This window comes from Ambystoma mexicanum, chromosome 5q (assembly GCF_040938575.1).
Source record: "Ambystoma mexicanum isolate Mex_15411 chromosome 5q, UKY_AmexF1_1, whole genome shotgun sequence".
Classification (NCBI taxonomy): domain Eukaryota; kingdom Metazoa; phylum Chordata; class Amphibia; order Caudata; family Ambystomatidae; genus Ambystoma; species Ambystoma mexicanum.
Genome location: NC_090933.1, coordinates 1,089,110,465 through 1,089,129,247, shown reverse-complemented (window position 1 = coordinate 1,089,129,247; position 18,783 = coordinate 1,089,110,465). Strand labels below are relative to the sequence as shown.

Genomic DNA, 18,783 nt, shown 5'->3' with positions numbered 1-18,783 from the left:
CATTTGTGTGAAATGGCCATGAAAGTCGAGCAAGATTAATTGGATTCTCTTTTAATGTGTCATATGGTATAACATTTAAGCGTTAACACACTTATCAATATTATCTATATTAAAAAAGAGTTAATACCTGCTTTCTTTTCAATTGTATTTATTAAAAGAGGCACAATGAGGTTTAACCTGAAATTGTGTACATAAAACACAAGCATGACTGTAGCAATCCCAGAATGTGTGGACATGGGTTAAAAAAAACAATAGCGGAAGGTTAGGGAGAGTGGTATGCGGTCACCTTTATATAATGCAAATCCCACGCAGGAATGGGAGGAATGAATCTCGGAACCCGCAGATGAATCGGAGGGTTAAGCCACATTCCCCATTGGGTCCATTGGTCCCAATGGGGGTTTCATGGTGCTATTAGCATGCACAATTAGCGCTTCTCTCATAGTGCCAAAACAGCCAGATAGCAGGATTTGTACCTCCAGCAAAAGGCTGGAAGTAAAACTCCAAACTTTCCACTCAACTCATAATGGGGCCAGCCCTTAAATGCGGCAGTAATAGCGTTAACAACGCATTTAAGGGCTTCCGCCCAAGTAGTGATGAGGCCCAAAGACACTGCACAATCCGAGCATCATTTATGGGGTGGGGAAAAGAGGGTACGGGTGGTGACGATGCTGAAGCACAGGCACGCCCTTATCACAGGTCTATGCAAAGCACCTGGGATCAACTTGCAAACAAGGACTTTGAGCCTGGAGAGGTAACATCGAATGTTGACATTGCAATGGGTGCTGTATATTCAGTCTCCACTCATTACTTGAATAACATTCTTTTAATTGTCCTTACTTATTGTCTATTGTACTTAATATGGCGAAGTATGATTCAAACAATAAGCCTTTTTGGAACATTCACACTTATTAAATAGTCTTGAATGAAACCCGTTTGGAAATATCTTTTTTTTAAATTGTGTCGACTCTTTAATAGAATTATTGAGCACAATTGTCTTTGTGTTTTTGCTATACCTGTTGTTTAGTATATTAAAGCTATCTGAATTTTGAAGGGAGCTGTGTGGCATCCCTATCTCTCTCTCTCTCTCTCTCCACCCTTTCCCTCCTCATTTGATAATGTGTGTTTCCTGTGCACACAGTCGAGGTCTGTTCTCTTCTATCATTTTGATGTCCTCCCTAACCTGTGACCATGGTGCTGTTTTAAAAAAAAGAATAATTGTTATTGTATTCGAGTTGTGTCCATGATTCTAAAAGTGACAGACATAATTCACACAAAAAATGGACATAATGATTATGAAATCATGTTTCGAAACATATCGATTAGTGTATTAAATTGGATCGCACTTGTTATGTTTCAGATCAATTTGCAAACCTTGAATCAGCTGTTGGAAAGCGACTGCACTGTGCACACCACTGACCGATATGGGCAAACGGTTCTGCATGAGGTACTGCATAGGGGGCAGCGGGCGTACATTCAAGTCTGGCCAATTCACAAAACGTGATATCTACCTGAGTGATGCATTAAACCTTTGCCTTGCAGATCGCCAAAAGCTGGCACCCAGATGTTGCCAGGTATCTGATAGAGAGAGGCGCAGATGTTAATAAAGCGGACCGGTTTGGGGTCACACCACTGCATGTGGCGGCAGCAGTAGATTACCCAGAAATGGTGGCCTTCCTAATAAACAGTGGAGGTATGTACAGCAGTGCTTTGACACACCCTACTAGGTTTGCGCTAGAGTAATCCCTTACATGCATACATCAGCTTTTAGGGTGTGTGCATGGGCAGACATCTTGGGACCCTGAGCTCTAAGAAAGGGTGAGCATGGTTTGTAAGAAGAGAATGTTCCTGCATAAACATTCCATGAAAAGGTGAAGGGGGCCATTTAGGGAGTGGAACAGATTTGTGATCTCAGAAAGAAAACACGAGCTCCTTGGCTGGAGCGATAATGCAGCTGTTTGTTTTGGACTACATAGTAGAAAAGTCACATAGGCTTCAATGAAGTGTTAAAGGTCTCTTTTATGTGGCAGAAACACTACATCGCCTCATTTCCACATTACCGTACAGACTTATCCGACACACCTTCTAACATAACCTAATTCTAACCCTAGCCACACCCTATACATTCACCCCCTATCCCCTGCTGCCGCAAAGTCCTTCCTCTGGCGACACTCTCCCATTGCACATTTACTTAACATGCATTGCAATGCATTGACCATTCCTCACTGTCTGGGATAAAATTGCACCAGGCAACCACTCCGTCCTACCAATATCCATCCACCCACCCACACAATTCCCCAGGCTAGCCTGTTCATCTAAAAAGAACTAAACAATACCTCTGGAACACTGCCTAGCAATTAAATCTCTTCACTACCATCCTACACGTGCAAAGGAACTCAGTAAAACCCTGCAACGAGGCACTTGAGTACACCATGCAGCTTTCATTTGTCTTCCCTTTCACAAATGTCACCAACCGGCTGACTAGTGCCAAAATATCAAATTATTTGCTCGTCATAGGTAGGTGTACCCCATCTCCTTTAATCACTGCCAGTGCTCACAAGCACTCCCAAAAATCTCCCAGTACTGACAGAACGTTTGAATATCTATATTTTATTTCCTCCTTGCCCTGTCCACACCCATTGTGCTGTTAGCCCTGTGCCAAAACCTCCTGGACATAAATCCTGTCCAACGCAACTCTAATTGTGGCCAGCCTTCCCTGATCTGCATCAAATGCCTCTTCCTCTTTTTATTTAAGGCCACACTATGATCCTTGACCTCATGATTTTGGTATCCAGGGATTATAATGAAATCCTTTTCAGAGACAGATGTTTTACCGAAATGAAAATGACGAAAAAACACAAAATGTTTTTGTTTTTTTATCTATGCGGGTGGGGTATGGAGTTAAAAGGTGGGGAGCTGAGGTGGGTTTAAAATGATAGAGGAACAAGGGATTGGGGAGGCAAAATAGAAGAAAAAAATAATAATCAGTGTTTTTTCGTTGTTTTAGCTTTCGTTAAATCATCCGTCCCTGTAATGTATTGCTTAAAATCACATAGAACCCATGATTTGCCCTCCAGGTGTATGATCAGCAAAGTTGGTAATGGAAGACCTCTCTTCGTCTGTCCTGGCATGGGGAGCAGCTGACCCCACTGCATGCCTTTGATGCCCAATCACCTTACCACATCATCTTGAAATTGTAATGCAGTTGGATTCTTTACAATAGGCTCCTGCCTGTTGCCAAGGATCTTGACATTGAACATCACCTAGATGGTGGGATCTCTCATATGTGGAGTTTTCACATTTAAGGAATAGGCTCCGACCTGGGGGGCCATCACTGCTTCAGGAAGTGCTAATGGCCCCCAAGTGAGGGGCTTATTGCTACTAGTACTCCAGCCTGATAGACCGGGGTACTAATTCCCTTAAACAGCTGGTGTGTTTGGGGGTTTGGATTGCACATGAGAGGGGGCGTGGCAATGGGGTTTGTGAGGCTCAAGGGCAAGCCAGCAGGGACCATGGTTCCACTACTTCTTTACATACACTTCGACCACTGGTTGGGCTTGTAATGACTCGTCGAGGGTCAATGAGCTTGCTTGTTACAAGCTCATTGTCCCTCGCTGGGTACTATTATGGGGTATGTTTCCATGTCAATTGAGCCTCTCCTAAATTGGTAACATAAAGAGGCACCCCTTCTGAACTAACATGGAAAGGGATGTGGAGTTCACATAAATTAACCACAGAGTAGTGCCTTCAGAAGCCAGCCATGCTGCAGTACCCACAAGTCTGGATACTAGAAGTTAGCCCTGGAACACATGTTTAGGGCCATTCACACAGACCCAGCAGTTTGATATATTGGCAGTTGTGGATGCAATCTAGGTAAAATTGAAAATAGCACTGTCCAGCCATGTGCAATTGCTGGCAATATCAACAACATAGCCTAAATAAAAGTAACCAACCCCATCTTTAGATTTCACTGCATAGCAAAACAAAGGAAGATAGTTTGGTACCAATTCTGGGTACTAATAAAAGTAAACCCCATCTTTAGATTTCACTACACGGCAAGACAAAGGAAAATAGTTCTGCACCAATTCTGGGTACTAATTAATGTGCCTATACTCTTTAAACCCAAGCATAGACGTATTTACAACAAGGCTAACTAGACCCAGGCCTAGGGTGGCAGATTGCCAGAGGAGTGACATTTTATTGCAGTTATTTTCAATTTACTGGTTGTCAATTTTTAAATATAAAGGCAATTTTGTTTCCCTGTGTCTGGCTGATCCACACCACTTTGAGTAATTTTTAGCTGTTAGCATCCATTCCACTGTGACAGCTAACATTTTTAATGGCCAAACTTGTATATATGCTTGATATTTACGAAAGCTTTATTGTTAGGGTGACTTATTATTTTTAGAGAAAAAAAAGGAAACGTGTATCAAACCCAGCGTGCTTTAGGTATTTAGTGATCAGTCATACAACTCTCTCACAGGCAGATATAAAGCCCTTTGGACATTCTTATCTTGCCAAAATGCTCTTTAATATGCAAAACAGCCAAAACCTTATTGGTTTTATTGGTGCCACTTCACATTATCTTTGGAGTTCTTTCTAATCAATATACACATACACTAATAATTATACTCTAAGTACTTTTACTGTGAAACAGTACTTCAAACGACAGCAAGACACCTATATCTATACCCACAAATCTCAAAATGTTCCTATGTATTGTACATTCCAACCAACACTACAGAGTTAACAAGCATTTTAAATTACTTTAAGCGCAAGCTGGCAAAAACCCTTAGCCTAACCACACCCACAAAGGTAAAATTGTTTTCTTGGATCGCCCGATCCATTGCTCAATTTTACTCTTGGGGTGTTGGGTAGTTTGAACAATTGTAGAAACAGCAATGATGTAAACAGTATGTATGACATCATTTGTTATAAAAGAGGCCTGCATTGTGCAGCTACGAGGTATGTTGTTGCTTCCCACATATGAATGTTTAGGGTCGCCCTATGCATTACTCCACCATGAGAACGCACAGCCAAATAGTCACAGGACCTTCTCCAACTGTCTTTCCTCTACTGAGGTATTTATGTCCAGGCAGAGTTTACAAACTACACTTGTTATTGTGCTATATTTTAATGGCGTTCCAACCCAAGGGATTGGAGGTAAAGCGGCTGCAGATGGTAACTCGCCATATTTCCATTTTCCACCCTGCGAACACCAGAGCTGTAACCATGAGAAGGGGGGGTTGGGTGATTTTTATTAACCATTTTGCATATATTTCATATGTAAACTTTACCATTTGACAAGACCGGATGTAGACATTTAGTTATGGTTCATTAATATTACAGACCAGTCTAGGTGCTTCTCATGGAGTGACAGCAGGCAATTTGTGTGAAATCTAGATATTAGCATTGAAACCAAAATGTCCTTTGTTCCAACCATGTCTCACTTGTGTTCAGTTGGCAGAAAGGTTATGTTCTTGTCTTCTATTGGTTAGGTCTGAAAACAATTTTTTGGAGGAAGTGATAATTAGCCGTATCAAACACCTCTAGTGCACTCAACTGTAGAACACACTGCCTTCTCCAAATCTTGTGCAGCAGTGATCTGAAAACACTCTTTCAACTAGCGTAACATAGAAGATAACAGGCTTGCATTAATAGAGAGGAAGCAATAACTTTCTAATCCCTGCAAACTTAAAAAACATCTTTGTAATGTTATGGAGCAAAACTGGGGGACAAAATGGAGTTGAAGGTGCATTGTTTGGACAACGTGGACAGAATTTGTTGAAGGGGTGGAATCTGTTGAAGTTGCAGAGTCAGATAAAGATGGGGGGGGGCGCATGCACTTGTTTTGGCCTAGGGCAGCAGAAAGCCTAAATACACCACTGAACTGAAGTAAACACAAGTCGAGATAAAGAAAAAATAGGTTTATGATCAATGACTGTCCTGTAAACACTCTTCCACCTATATTGGCCAGAAGGAAAACCTGTAGCAACAGGGATATCATCAAACAGCCGCACTAGTGGTGTCACCGACTTCCGAGCGACGATCTGAGTCACGGCACCAACCTGTTCTGGCAGGCAAACACCTTTGCTCCAAACCCTGGTTTGGTGTCTGCAATGTGTAAGGGATGGAAGAAACTCACCACTCAAACTCGGTGCACCAGAGTTGAAATGCTGTTCTCAATTTATTAAGCTGCAAAGCTGAGCGCAGCAGCATATACATATGATAAAAACATGGGTGTACATTACCCAAAATGGTCAATGTTACATAGTTATAGCGTCTGTAATAATGTATAACTTTACACTTTATAGCAGGTTGCGGAAGAATGTGCAGGTACACCGGAATCTTTACCGTCTACCAAGGCGTATCTCGTCAAAACACCCTAGCCATTTACCAGAACATTCCATCTCCAGTTCATCATTGCCAAAATACAGTAACATAAATATCAGTCCCTCATGTGGAATGGGACTCATATTCTTAAGACACACAGAGCCATGAGTAAGGTTGTACAGATAACAGTTAAAATAACTACAGGTTGTCTCTGAACCCAGCAAATTCCTACAACGCTAGTAGTCCCTGTGAAAATAGACAGAAACTGAGCCATTTCAGCTTCAATGCGCGATATACTTAATTGTCTGCAGTGAGGTCAGTTTAACCAGCTAAAAGAAATTCCACGCACAAAATGGCTGAACATTGGTTCTGCAAGTACTATGCAGAACTCACCAGAGATATCTAAATGTAGTCCAAGGTAATCCTTTTGTAAAAGTGTGCGCCTTTCACTAAAGATCTTCCATTCCTTACTACGGTGCTGTGTCGATGAACTCTGTGGAGCCACACAGATATGACGCATCACTTTTCACTTTCCATTTGGGTTATCACTTTGGGTTGTCATCACAATATGTGTTCTCCTTCACTTTTAGCAGGCTCAGGTACTAGTTTGTGAGGTCATGTACCATCAGCAGAAGACCTTGTCATTAGCTGGCCCTTCAACACATTCAAGGGGCACAGGTCCTGTGACTTAGTACGGCCAGTACTACCCACATCCTCCAGCTCCATATGCTGAGCATGTCCTGCTTTTGGCTCACTCTGTGCTGGGAACCTACGATGGACAGGGGCGCTAGCTGAGCATCCATAATTCTCACTTTAAGCCTGAGGATCTCTGCAGGATGCTTCATGTCAAGGGCCTGAAGGGGTGATGCTGAGTTAAGTGGCTCCACTTGAGTACCGTGCACCTACATGGAGAGCAGCCTAGGTCAGCCTCTGCCACCATCTCAGAAACCTCAAAGTTCAGGGGGCCATTCTTGATGCCCATTCAGGGCTGTCTCACTGACAATCAGCCACTTTCACCAGAGTTTGAGAGATTCCATCTGCCAATAACTTCTCCACCGCCAGAAATAAATGTCAGCATCATGTGCAAACAGCATCTGGATACAGGGTGACGGCCTTACCTATGATAGTCTAGTAACAGAAGTACAAGGAAATGACCTTGAGACTGAGGAGTGAATCATATCTCGCCTTAGATGATAAATATGTTCATCCTTTTACCAGTTAGGCCACCAATGCTCAGCCAAAACTGGCATGAAGATTCAAATCATTGTAACCCCCATTGGAGTTATCTTGGGACACAATGAAAGACTATTCATTTAATATGAGGAGTTTACCAATGTGATTTATTGTTAACACCTGTTTTTATTTTCCAAATACTGGTTGCAACAAACAATAATACAATTGCAGCATTACAATAACATATAGCCCCACAATTCACCCTCCAGCACAACCCCAGGGACATATATTCTGTGCGTCTGACTTTCATGTCTGTTGCTGTTGATTCTGGATCTCCATTTCTCTTCCCTCAATACCTGTCTCGGCCCTTCTCCCTCACAGCGTATCCAACAGCCGTTCCAAACCCCTTTCACCCATCTGGAAACGAATCCCTTTTGTTTAGAAGTTGCCCACTTCTGGCCATTTCCTTTCAGGGTGGTCTGAGATCTGGCGATGCCATCAATTCGTTAAACATCTGCCCCCATGCATCCTCCCCATCACCGCCCTCCATGTCCTTTCCTTCCTGTTTACGCAGAATTACTGATTCAAACAGACCCCATCTTTGAACGTCTCTAATCCATTGTTGTATCGCTGGGCCCTTAGAACATGTCCATGATATAGCCACCTGTCTCTTAGCCAAAACCAACAGAAAGGCCACCATCTTTTTCCTCGTTTTACCCCCTCTTTTACCTGGCACCAGTCCCCACAAGCATAAAGATGGCATGCAGTCATATGAGCCAAGTACTACAGAGTTAATCTTAGTCAACAGCCCTCCCAATATGTGGAGATAACTTGGCACTTCCATATCATATTCCAAAAACCTGCCGAACACCCCCCACACCATGGACAACAATGAGACACCTGCTGTTTAATGATATTTAATCTCATCGGGGTCATATGCACCCTATGAAGATGTTGAACTGAATCAACCAGAACCATTTGTTCCTCGATACCTTGTTTCGTGTTCCCATATTCGAACCCAGGTTTTCTCTGATATTACAACCCCAACATCTTTTTCCCATTTGGTAATACCTAGTTTCTGCCGCGGTATCCCCTCTTGGAACCACTTGTATAATCGCAATATGGCCCCTGTCCCTTCGATAATAGTCAGCACCATCTGCAATAATGAATAAGATGCCGGTTTCACCAGGATTTCTCCCCACAATCCAGCCAACCTTTTTACTACTTGTGCGTATGGTAAAAAAGGAACCCTTCAGCATATCATATTGTCCCTCCACTTTCAAAAGAGAGCAATTGCCCATCTCAGAAGAGATCCCCTATCTTTCCACAGCCACTAGCGCATAATTCTGCTATGTCCATACTTTTCCATGCTTCCCAAAGTTTCATGTCGAACCCGAAGCAAAGGTATGGACTATACATAACTTCCATTTGAATTTTTTAATGAAAGTTGTGAAGATTCCTTAGATGAGTCCAGGGAGATAATGCTGCTACCCGATAGTCCCCCTGGGAGTGGTTTAACGCAGGAGGCTCTCATGGAGCGGGACTCCTCGCCATGGGGATAAGTGTGAACATCTAGGGTACAGCCCTTATGCGGACAGCACACCCCCAAAAACTCTATCCCCTCTTTCCTTTGCTAACCTCTTTGTAAAGGGTAAGTCTATGCATATGTATAAGATAGAAGACCTTACTGTCCTGGTAAATACCAAGAGGAAGAATAATCAGAGGAACCTGGGTAATACGAGTACTGGGACGAGTGGGCCCTGCAGAGTGATGAAGACGGAACCATTGAAAGCGAGGAAGTACTTATACAATACATTCAGACAGTGCTGGCAACATAGTATAAAAAGCAACAATGTACTAAACATTATGCCAAATCAACCCTGTAGCAGCAGCAGACACGGAACTGTCAGGCCTGTGAGTAGAGAAGCGGCAGAGAGAAAGTAAGGCCAACTCCAGTCTCCAGGAGAGCCACCACCATGCACAGGAATCCCCCACTACAACTCCCACCTCCACACTGCAACTACCCCTCTACATGAGAACTCCCTCCTCCCCACTACTATTCTCTCCAAGTGAAATGGGTGCCAGGATGTACTGTCTGTGCATCTGCACATTCTGTTCCAGGAGCCATGGTTGTCCTTCCCCTCCCTGCTAAGCCACACCAACTGTGATGACCTATATACGGAGGTGGGAGATATCTGCACGCAGGGTGGACAGCATGGTATCACTCCATGGCAGACCTGCACGTATGAGAAAGATCTCACAGTGCTATGGCTACGAAGCTATGATCTCCCCCTACGATTATTGCACTTGCCAAATTCCTAAGTTGGCTAAAAGAAGGTAGCACATGGGGGAAACAGATCTATGTGATCACTGCGTGCCCGAAAATACCACATACGGAAATTCTGAATGCAAAAATGCAGCCACGCAGTGATCACATAGATGTGATATCTATGCCACAATGGCCGAATCCCGGCCTTGCAAACTGCAGGGGAGACCCCGGCAACACCCAAACTCCTTGTGCGTTGTAATGGGGATTCGTCATTTTCGTTTACTGCGAATCTGCAGTAAACATATCTTTGGTTTATTTTTCATTATTTTGATACGATACCAGGGAAACGACGTTAGACTGCATATGGGTGGAGGTTGCAAAATATTTTGCTAAATATGTACGCACAGGCACACAGGCAACTGACAAGGGGAGTAAATAGACATTGCAGCAGTCCCTCCAGTTGAAACAGTAGTTGCTGGTAGGAAAGGTGCAACCAGGTTTTATGCATATGGTTCTCTGACCGACTGACTGGCGGAGGGGGGGCGGGGGGAGTTCTGATTTACATTGCCTGCGATGTTACACAAGACTATTGTTCCTCCACATGTCCCATCGGACAGGTAAGGACCATTAACATAGCTATGAGACTAGGGATATCTATGTACCTGTCATATTGCATTAGATTTTTTTAATAGAATTTACATTTGAATAAAGTCAGACTCCACTGACATAGAGATCACACTGTAACTGGTATACAGTCTGTTTATGGCTTACTACATGCCTATTATTGAATCCACTACATGCAACTTCAGGTACACTGGATCTTTAGGGGAGCTCTGGTCCATACCAATATTTTACAGCATATTCAATGTTGAAGGACGATCTGTGTAATTGCAACATACACATTGATATTGATATTGATATTTTATTTATATCACGCTCATACACATGTGTTTCAGAGGCAAGGGAAGGGAAACAGAGGAGAAACAAAAACAACAATCTTACTAGGCCCAGTGACATTTAGAACGCGCAAGCGCATGGAAGACGGGGAGAGGGGAGAAGTGCATGGAAGGGGGAACAAAAAGGAAAGTGCGGCGCAAGGAGGAAAAAAACATAAATAATAAAAATAAATAAATAAATAAAAAGGCAACAAACAGAGGGAGTGCAGCCACAAGTGGCAGTGCTGGGTTTAAGGCAGCAGGCTGGGTAGGTCTGATAAGTGCAGGAAAAACAAAAAAAAAGAGGGTGGGGGCTGTATGGGTACAGATACAGACCCCAGTCCAAGGGGTAGCCCGGAGGCAGTGCGTGCAGGTGGCAAGAAGAGCAGGTACCTGGGCCCGGAGGAAAGAGGGTGGCCAGGTGTATGGTGCCAAGGGAGAGTAGAATTAGCAGGGGAAATGGGGGGCAAAGGCAGAAGCAAAGAGGAAGGTCTTGAGATGCTTCCGGAACCAGAGATGGTTCTCCTCAAGTTTTAGAATGGCAGGGAGGCTGTTCCAGAGGGCGGCCCCAGGCAAAGACAGAGATCTACCCCCAGCTCGTTTCTTTGAGAAACGACTGACCCTGAGGGAGTTAGAGGTAGAGGAGCGGAGTGCTCGAGAAGGGAGGTATTTGCGGAGGGATAGCTGAAGGTATGTTGCACCCAGACCCCAGAAAGCCTTGTGGAGAATGCAGAGGGTTTTGAATTTAATCCTTGCATCCACTGGGAGCCAATGGAGAGATTTCAGAGCTGGAGAGATACCATCCAGGGCATGAGGCCAAGGACAAGTCTTGCAGTCTGGATAAGTTGCAAAGGGCGGAGAGTAGAGGTAGGTAGATTAAGAAAGAGGTTGTTGCAATAGTCCAACTTAGAGAGAACCAGAGCTTGGGAGACAGTGAGCTTCTGGGGGAATGAGAGGAAAGGAAGAGTACCTCTGAGGAGGTGCAGTAGGAAGTTAGACTTTTTTGACACATCAGCGATGTGGGTGGAGAAGGAGAGTATTGAATCAAAGGTGACACCAAGGTTCTTGGCCATGCAGGTGGGGATAGGAGGAGGGCCAAGGGAGGCCGGCCAGAGAGTGAGGGGAAAGGAAGTTGATGGTGTGCCGATGAGGAGGATCTCAGTCTTGCTGGCATTCAGACAAAGATCGTTGGCGGCACACCAATCTTGAATGGCAGTTAGGCAATCAGTGATGAGAGAGGTGGAGGAGGTGGCCGAGGGCAGCCTGAAAATGAGTTGAGTGTCATCCGCGTAGCACTGGAAGTTTGAGCAGAAAATGGCAATACAGTGGGCGAGAGTTGCTAGGTATTGGTTGAAAAGCCACGGCGAGAGGTTAGACCCCTGGAAACACCACAGGTGGAGAGGAAGATAGATGATAGGAAGGACCCAAGTTGGACCACATAATAGGACATCTATTCCAGGGTGAATGTACTTCCTATCTCTGATAGAGAGACATGCCTTTAATATGAGAAAATGTCTTTCTGCGATTCTACGGAGATTTTACTGACTGGTTATATACATTGTGTGGCAGTACTGATTCTCATTGACCTCTGCGTGGCCTTTGATGCAGTGGATCATGACATTCTCCTTAGCCATCTTGAACAAGCAGGAATTGTGTGGCTCCCATAGCCATGGTTTGCCTCTGTTCTTTCTGAACGTACACAGACTGTCTCAGGATGTCTCATTTCAGGCTTGTGTCTCCCCAACTGTCTCTTTGCCCTGTGGTGTACCCCAAGGGTTGGCGTTATCGCAAATTCTATTTAATTTATATGTACGTCCGCCGGCCAATCCTATTTCTAAATTCAGAGTTCATTTTCATACCTATGCGGACGACACCCAGCTATTGTTCCACCTTGATTCACCATCAACTGAGCCCCCTTGTAAGTTGAGAAGCTGCCTCTCAGCAATCAGAGGATGGATGGCATCAAACTGGCTAAAGCTCAATGGGGAAAAAACCGAGGTCCTTGTGTTCGGTCTACTGAGGGCTCAAACCATCTGGAGTCACGAGTTGTTACCTGACTCTCTGGGCCCATGCCCCATTACCAGTGTCTCTGTTAAAAGCCTCGGTGTAAGGCTCCACCCTCTGGCTCCTATGAAGCCCAGATATCGTCAGTCTGTAATTCCGGTTTTGTTAAACTAAAAGATTCTTCCATTTCTTCCTACAGACTGTCCAGTCAACAGACAATTGGTGGTCAGCAATTATGGGATACCTGGACTATTGTAAAAGGGTATATCTGGGACAACCATGTTATCTGCTACAGCGGCTACAGGTGCTTCAGAACTCGGGCAAGGTTGGCTCGAGATGCCCCAAGACTTGCCCCATCTGTAAGCATGCAGCTGCAACTTCATTGGCTGCCCTTAAAAACTAGAGTGGAGTTTAAGGCCTTATGTATGACCCCAGGCCCTTCACAACACTGTGGCAATCTATTTGAAAAATAAGCTGCAGCGCTACCAACCTACTAGGTGCCTCCACTCCTCCTCTCAAGTGTTACTGAAAGTGACACACAATCAGAAAGCCCACCTGGGTGGCCGTTCTTTTCCCTTTCTTGCTCCCACTCTGTGGAATAAGCTTGCAGCCTGACTTCACGACATTGGAGATATTCTTCCATTTTGCAGAGAATTGAAAACACATCTTATTATTTTTGTCGCGAAATTGTTCTCCAGACCATCCATCCCCGGTTAGCACCTAGATGCTTTTAAGCCACAGTTCACGATTTATAAATCTAGCACGATGCAATACAAGCACCGTTAGCTGCAGACATGGTCCTGGATTCTCCTATAATGATAGGGTTAACCTTGCCCCTACTTAGTTTCTGTTTAAGGCCCAGGCAGGAGTTTGATTTTCCCTAGCAATGGGCATGGCCTCTTCAGGAAGATGGGTGGACTGGCACAGCCCATGTGAATGGCCAGACCTGTGTTGGGGGTGGATGGAGGGGAGAGAGACTCTCTCTGAGACTGAAAACCGCAATCACTGTCTGTTCTTGAAAGTGCATTTTAAGGGCTATGGATAGTTTGTGAAAGAAGACCTCAGCATTGTGGCACATATGTGCCCCTGCTCTGCCAGTGTAGGGATACATCCCCAATTAATGCTACTGCCATTTGGAAGCAACATGAATTGGAGAGACAAACAATAGTGAATCCTACCTGATTCTCTAGAGGGCGTTTGGTGCCCATGAATTTCCAGGGACTAAAGACTAGACAGATGACATTGTACCAAACCAAAGAAACCGCTTTGAAGGAAACCCCAGTCTAGGCCATGCTAGTTCTCCCAAACAGAACTGAATGGGAGTGAGCCAAGCTGTCTTTCTATCAAGGCCTGTGCTCTCTGGTTCTTCCAAAGGGAACCAAATGTGGCAGGACCGGAAATCACTTTTCTTACGACCAGCAACGTTGACCGCTTTGGTCTGCTTGCCCCCATGAGACAAAGTTGCATCCCTATCTTTGATACCAGACTGAAAAGGGGTCTCTACATCAAAGGACAGTCAGACTACCTGGGTGTCTGTACTCGAGCTGCAAGCTGCCTATTTTAAAAGGTATATTAGATATGCTGCGGAAACCCCTCCATCAATGGTTTGATGCCCTGGTATGAGTGAAATCCTCTCTAAGGCTGGGGACCCAAGAATCACTGTGTTGGTGGAATATTCTTGGAGTGCAAACCAGTGAGGAGAAAAGATCAGAAGTATGATTTTCTAACCCTAGCCAAGGAAATAACCCATTCATTTTCAGCAGTGAAACATCATCGCATCCAATGGAACTTAATAGTCCAGAAGATCAAGTCTTCCTTCAAGTCTTACTGCATCAATAAGGCAGTCGCCCTCATGTCACCCAGCTACCTCGCAAAAAAACTCAGCATCTCCAGCGGACAGTGCACCACCAGAAGCCAGGACACGTGTAGACTTGAAATCCGCTGCTGTGAAAAGCAAAGGACCAGAAAACAAGACTTCTATTCCTATGCCCCAAGACTATGGAATTTCCTCCCTGGCAGCATCAGACTCGCCCCCATGATCCTACAATTCAGAAAAGAACTCAAGACCCACCTCTTCAAGGGGTCTCTACTCCTCAACACCTGGGCCATCACGTCCCCCTCTGTGACTAACCCACTAAACGCCGACCGACCCCTCCTCAGTGCAACCCTGTAGAGCTGTACCCCTCCTCTGTGCCCCTCTACATCTTACCCCGGCTGTATATCTGTTCTGTTGTTTCCTCTGAAAAGCATTCTATTATGCATCTGTACATTTGTATACCTCTGTAAAGTACTCTGTTGTTTCTCAAAGCTAGCTCTGCGCTAAATAAATGGCATAATAATAATAAGGCCAGTAGAAGCTCCAAAAATGATTGAAAGGTCATTAGCAACCAAAAATAAATCCAGCAAGGCCAGCAGTGAGCCAACAATATTCTTACAATGCTGGTAGTGAGCAACAGAAAATACAGTAAAGCTACTACCATGCTAAAATATTTTATACGGTACGTTGTGACCAACAGTATATACAGGAAGTCCAGAAGTGACTCAGAATATTGTAAACATTCAGTAACAACTAACAATAAATCGCTAGGCCAGAAACAACTAATAAACTGTTCCATTCTGAGGCATCATTGGGGGACGTTAGGTGACATTTTGAGTGTGTAATGGTCCTAGTTTCGTGGGGATGCTTCATGGTGAGGAGGGGATTCACAATACGTTCCTCATACTGTTGGCAGCCATTTTGTGGGCTGGGGTGTGGAGGGAGATCCAGACAAACAAGAAAACAATTGAGACACCCTTTGCCAACTCCCCTTCGCCTGACCCCCCTGGAAGGCTGGACACACATTTTAGGTGGGGCTCATACCACATTGTAGGCTTAGTCCTATGGCTCTCCATGGCACTGCCTCCCAGCCCCTGGCATTGGGGATGCCGTGAAGGTGTGGGCAGCTCATGTGCCAAGTGATAAATGAGAGTGGTAAGGCACTCGAGCTGCTCTCTGTTTCTGAGTTCCGGTTTTTCACCACATAGCAAGCCCCGCCCACCTGTTGCCTTCCTGCTTGCCGCTCTTTTTCCCTACTTAAGGAGCTCTGCAGCCTCTTTTCCTTTGCAGATGGGGAGCAGGTACAAGTGGATCTTTGTCACCTGGCTAAGCCCCACCCACATGGTGCCTTCCTGGTTGCTGCTCTAATTCCCAACTTTGCAAGCCTCACCCACCTGGTGCCTTCCTGCTTGCCGCTCTTTTTCCCTACTTAAGGAGCCCTCCAGCCTCTTTTCCTTTGCGGATGGGGAGCAGGTGCAAGTGGATCTAGGTCACCTGGCCTAAGCCCCGCCCACCTGGTGCCTTCCTGCCTGCCGCTCTTTTTCACCACTCAGCAAGCCCCGGCCGCCTGTTGCCTTCCTGCTTGCCGCTCTTTTTCCCTACTTAAGGAGCTCTGCAGCCTCTTTTCCTTTGCAGATGGGGAGCAGGTACAAGTGGATCTTTGTCACCTGGCTAAGCCCCACCCACATGGTGCCTTCTTGGTTGCTGCTCTAATTCCCAACTTTGCAAGCCTCACCCACCTGGTGCCTTCCTGCTTGCCGCTCTTTTTCCCTACTTAAGGAGCCCTCCAGCCTCTTTTCCTTTGCGGATGGGGAGCAGGTGCAAGTGGATCTAGGTCACCTGGCCTAAGCCCCGCCCACCTGGTGCCTTCCTGCCTGCCGCTCTTTTTCACCACTCAGCAAGCCCCGGCCACCTGGTGCCTTCCTGCTTGCCACTCTTTTTCCCTACTTAAGGAGCCCTCCAGCCTCTTTTCCTTTGCGGATGGGGAGCAGGTGCAAGTGGATCTAGGTCACCTGGCCTAAGCCCGCCGACCTCCTTAGCCCTGCCTCTTCCTTCCTTCTCTTAACTATTAGATCAAGGGCATCTCTCGCCCGGGTGTCTGCAGTGAAGGGCAGACGAAGAAAAAGGGCAATTCCTGTTTGCACCTGTTTGGACCAGGAGGGCCCAGGGCCCGACCCCCTGCTCAGACAGCAGGTAAGCATGCACCAACATGTGTTACCCCATCTGTCCCCACAGGCCATTCCCACCTCCTCTGGTCCCCCAGTGATGTTCTCCTGTGCCCCCCCTTGTCACACACAGATGTTGCCTGTTTTGCTTGATTCTTCTACCCTTATCCCCCTCAACCTCATCCAGCCTACTTCTGCAGGAGTCTGTCCTGATACATTCTGGTTTCACCATCACTGTCCTGTGGCCAATGCTGGATTTGACTTTTATGGACTTCATTCATTCACGGTGCGTCACCCTTTCTCAACATTCTGGACTTCCTTTGCATCTTGTACTCATGGTGGCCCTGAATTATCCTGTTCCCATCTTCATCTTGTATCCTGGCTTGCAACATTATGTGTTACTACTGACTTCTGCAATTGTATTCGCTCTCCACTCTTGCTTCTCCACTCTTTTTTGACTGCTTACTCTCTGTTCTCTCCTTCTTTCCATTCTCCCTTTTCCCATCTCCTCCCCTTCCTTTTTTCTATGCACTTACTCTATCAGAATTGTCCCTGGACATGATATGATAGCAACCTCGTCTGTTTCCTCCACCCTCCCATTACAGATTTTCCTCCCCCTCCCCCTGCCAGCACTATCTGAAATGTCGTCAGGCCTAGTATGAAAGTCGCATGTTTTGTTCCTCCCCTCCCATTCTGCACCCCTCTCCCTCGCCTTTTGTTTTTCTCCGGCTCTACTCAGGCCTAGTACGGTAGTCTCCTGTCTGTTTCCATTTCCTTCCCACTCTCCCCCTTCCTTTCCTTATCTATGTTTTTTCTCTTGAACTATCTGAAATGTCGTCAGGCCGAGTACGATAGATAATTTCACATCCTTACTGTTCATGGCCTGTAAGAATGTCATTATATTTTCCCTTGTTCCCTCCCTTGCCTTGAAGCGCTTTGAAACACATTGGCCCTCATTACGAGTTCGGCGGTAACCATGCCGCTATTGGCGGCATGGCTGCCGCCGAAATCGCGCCGGGGTCCGGGTCCTCGGAATGAGGACTTACCGGGCCATCCCGAGTTCAGAAAGCCCGGTAATTCCTCCCTCCAAGGACCCGGACACGGTCCTTCCCCATTCCCATTTCAGCCCCCATAGGGCTGAATGGGAATGGCAGAGGGAGCAAACAACGGGCCATTACGAGATGGCCCGTTGTTTGCTCCCTCTTCCCCTCGCGGGACCCGGTAAGCACGTCTGGTTTTCCCAGGCGTGCTTACCGTGTCCTGCGAGGGGAACTGGTAATGCGGCGGTACGGAGTGAACGGCGCCGGCACCTTTTACGGCACCGTTCATTCCGTACCGCCAGGGTCGTAATGAGGCCCATTGTGTATATGCGCTATATATGTTAGGCCTTTTTGCAGCATCGGATTTCAAGTGTCTCACCACAGCACTTCCCCGTTGATTCTGGGAAGCACTGGAGTTGTAGCTGGTTCCTGTTGGCCAGATAATGAGCACAGTAATTTATAATTATAATTGTTCTTTTATAAACACACTTAATACCAGTGAGTGGTTTCTAAGTGCGGGGTCAGGATTTGCACCTGTTTCCGCTGCGTTATCTTGCTTCCAGGACAAATGCCTTGCTCCTGAGCTATCCTTCCAGTAAGTGCTGCAGCTGCTCCCCACTGACTGGTCGCGATGATGTGCTTGGCTGCAACCTGGTATCCTGAAGTCTATAACAGAAATACAATAAAAATTTAAAAAACAGATGCCCCCTAAGCATAACTGCTAATGATCCTGTGATCCTGACAACATCACAGATTCCAATTTATTCAGGCATCTGGTGTCATTCCACACATTTAAAAATAAACAAAGGTTTTGTTCATTGCCTAATGCTAACAGGACCTAAAGAATGATGCATTTATCTTATTAATATCTGCCAATGGGAAAGAATTTACTTCATGATGTTTATTTGGATATGATACGTGGAAAATTCGCAATGTTTTTCGCAGTGGGAAATATAACTTACTTCTGAAAAAGTATAAAGTTACTGAACTGCTTATAAATTAACACAAAAAACAGCAACAAAAATATATGCATGACGTCTCTATTGGAGTA

General features: G+C 45.5%; 1 protein-coding gene across 1 annotated transcript in view; it reads left to right on the top strand.

The window, feature by feature from the left end:
- Positions 1-523: 523 nt before the first annotated feature.
- The window catches only part of LOC138498349 (transient receptor potential channel pyrexia-like), a 738,095-nt gene continuing 719,835 nt past the window's right edge, over positions 524-18,783 (top strand). Inside the window, exons 1-3 of the mRNA XM_069622140.1 lie at positions 524-751; positions 1,358-1,444; positions 1,540-1,690. Of these exons, the coding sequence (XP_069478241.1) occupies positions 524-751; positions 1,358-1,444; positions 1,540-1,690 (466 nt within the window). The remainder of the gene's footprint in view (positions 752-1,357; positions 1,445-1,539; positions 1,691-18,783) is intronic.